Source organism: Acanthamoeba castellanii (assembly GCF_000313135.1).
Source record: "Acanthamoeba castellanii str. Neff unplaced genomic scaffold scf7180000083652, whole genome shotgun sequence".
NCBI classification, from domain to species: domain Eukaryota; phylum Discosea; order Longamoebia; family Acanthamoebidae; genus Acanthamoeba; species Acanthamoeba castellanii.
The window spans coordinates 13,363-14,013 of NW_004457299.1; the positions used below are offsets into that span (position 1 = coordinate 13,363).

The following is a 651-nucleotide window of genomic DNA, read 5'->3' on the forward strand; positions in this document are numbered from 1 at the left end:
TGGGGACTGGTCAGGAGTCGACGACCAATGAGAGCCCAATCAATGAACGCTGGTGGGCTAACCTGGAGCCGGTCATGACGCAGTCCAGTTGGGCATCGAGCTGGATGGAGTACACACCCGGGTGGTAGAGCGTCCGCACCTGCCGCAGGATCGGCCCTCCCTCCGGCGGAGGTGATCCCGATGATGATGATGATGATGATGATGATGATGATGATGATGATGATGATGATGATGATGATGACGACGATGATGACGATGATGATGATGATGATGACGTTCGGGTCGGGTGGGTGAAGTTCCACAGGTGGATGAACCCGTCCGATGCAGACGCGGAGCCCAACCAACCCTTCCACCCCCGCCCCCCGCCCCCACGACCAACGGCGTTCCCAAAGGAGTGAGTATCGCACTGCATGTTCTTCCGCACGCACACACGCACGCACGCACGCATACCTGGTGGAGGGAAAGGCTGTTGATACCGGCTCTGTGGTTCTCTTCGGTGGCGATTGCCTTCATGGACTCCAGATCCCACACTGCAAGATATGTTGCGTAATGGTATCATACGTTATGTGAGGAATGTGAGGGAAAAGGAGAGGAGGAGGAGGAGGAGGAGTACCCTTGATGAGTCCGTCGGCAGAGGCCGAGATGAGCACG

General features: G+C 57.0%; 1 protein-coding gene across 1 annotated transcript in view; it reads left to right on the top strand.

The window, feature by feature from the left end:
* The window catches only part of ACA1_012050 (helicase, putative), a gene marked incomplete at both ends in the record, with an annotated part of 3,030 nt that extends 2,855 nt beyond the window's left edge, over positions 1-175 (top strand). The window contains one exon of the mRNA XM_004334389.1: positions 89-175. Coding sequence (XP_004334437.1) covers positions 89-175 — 87 coding nt within the window. The remainder of the gene's footprint in view (positions 1-88) is intronic.
* Positions 176-651: the final 476 nt, after the last annotated feature.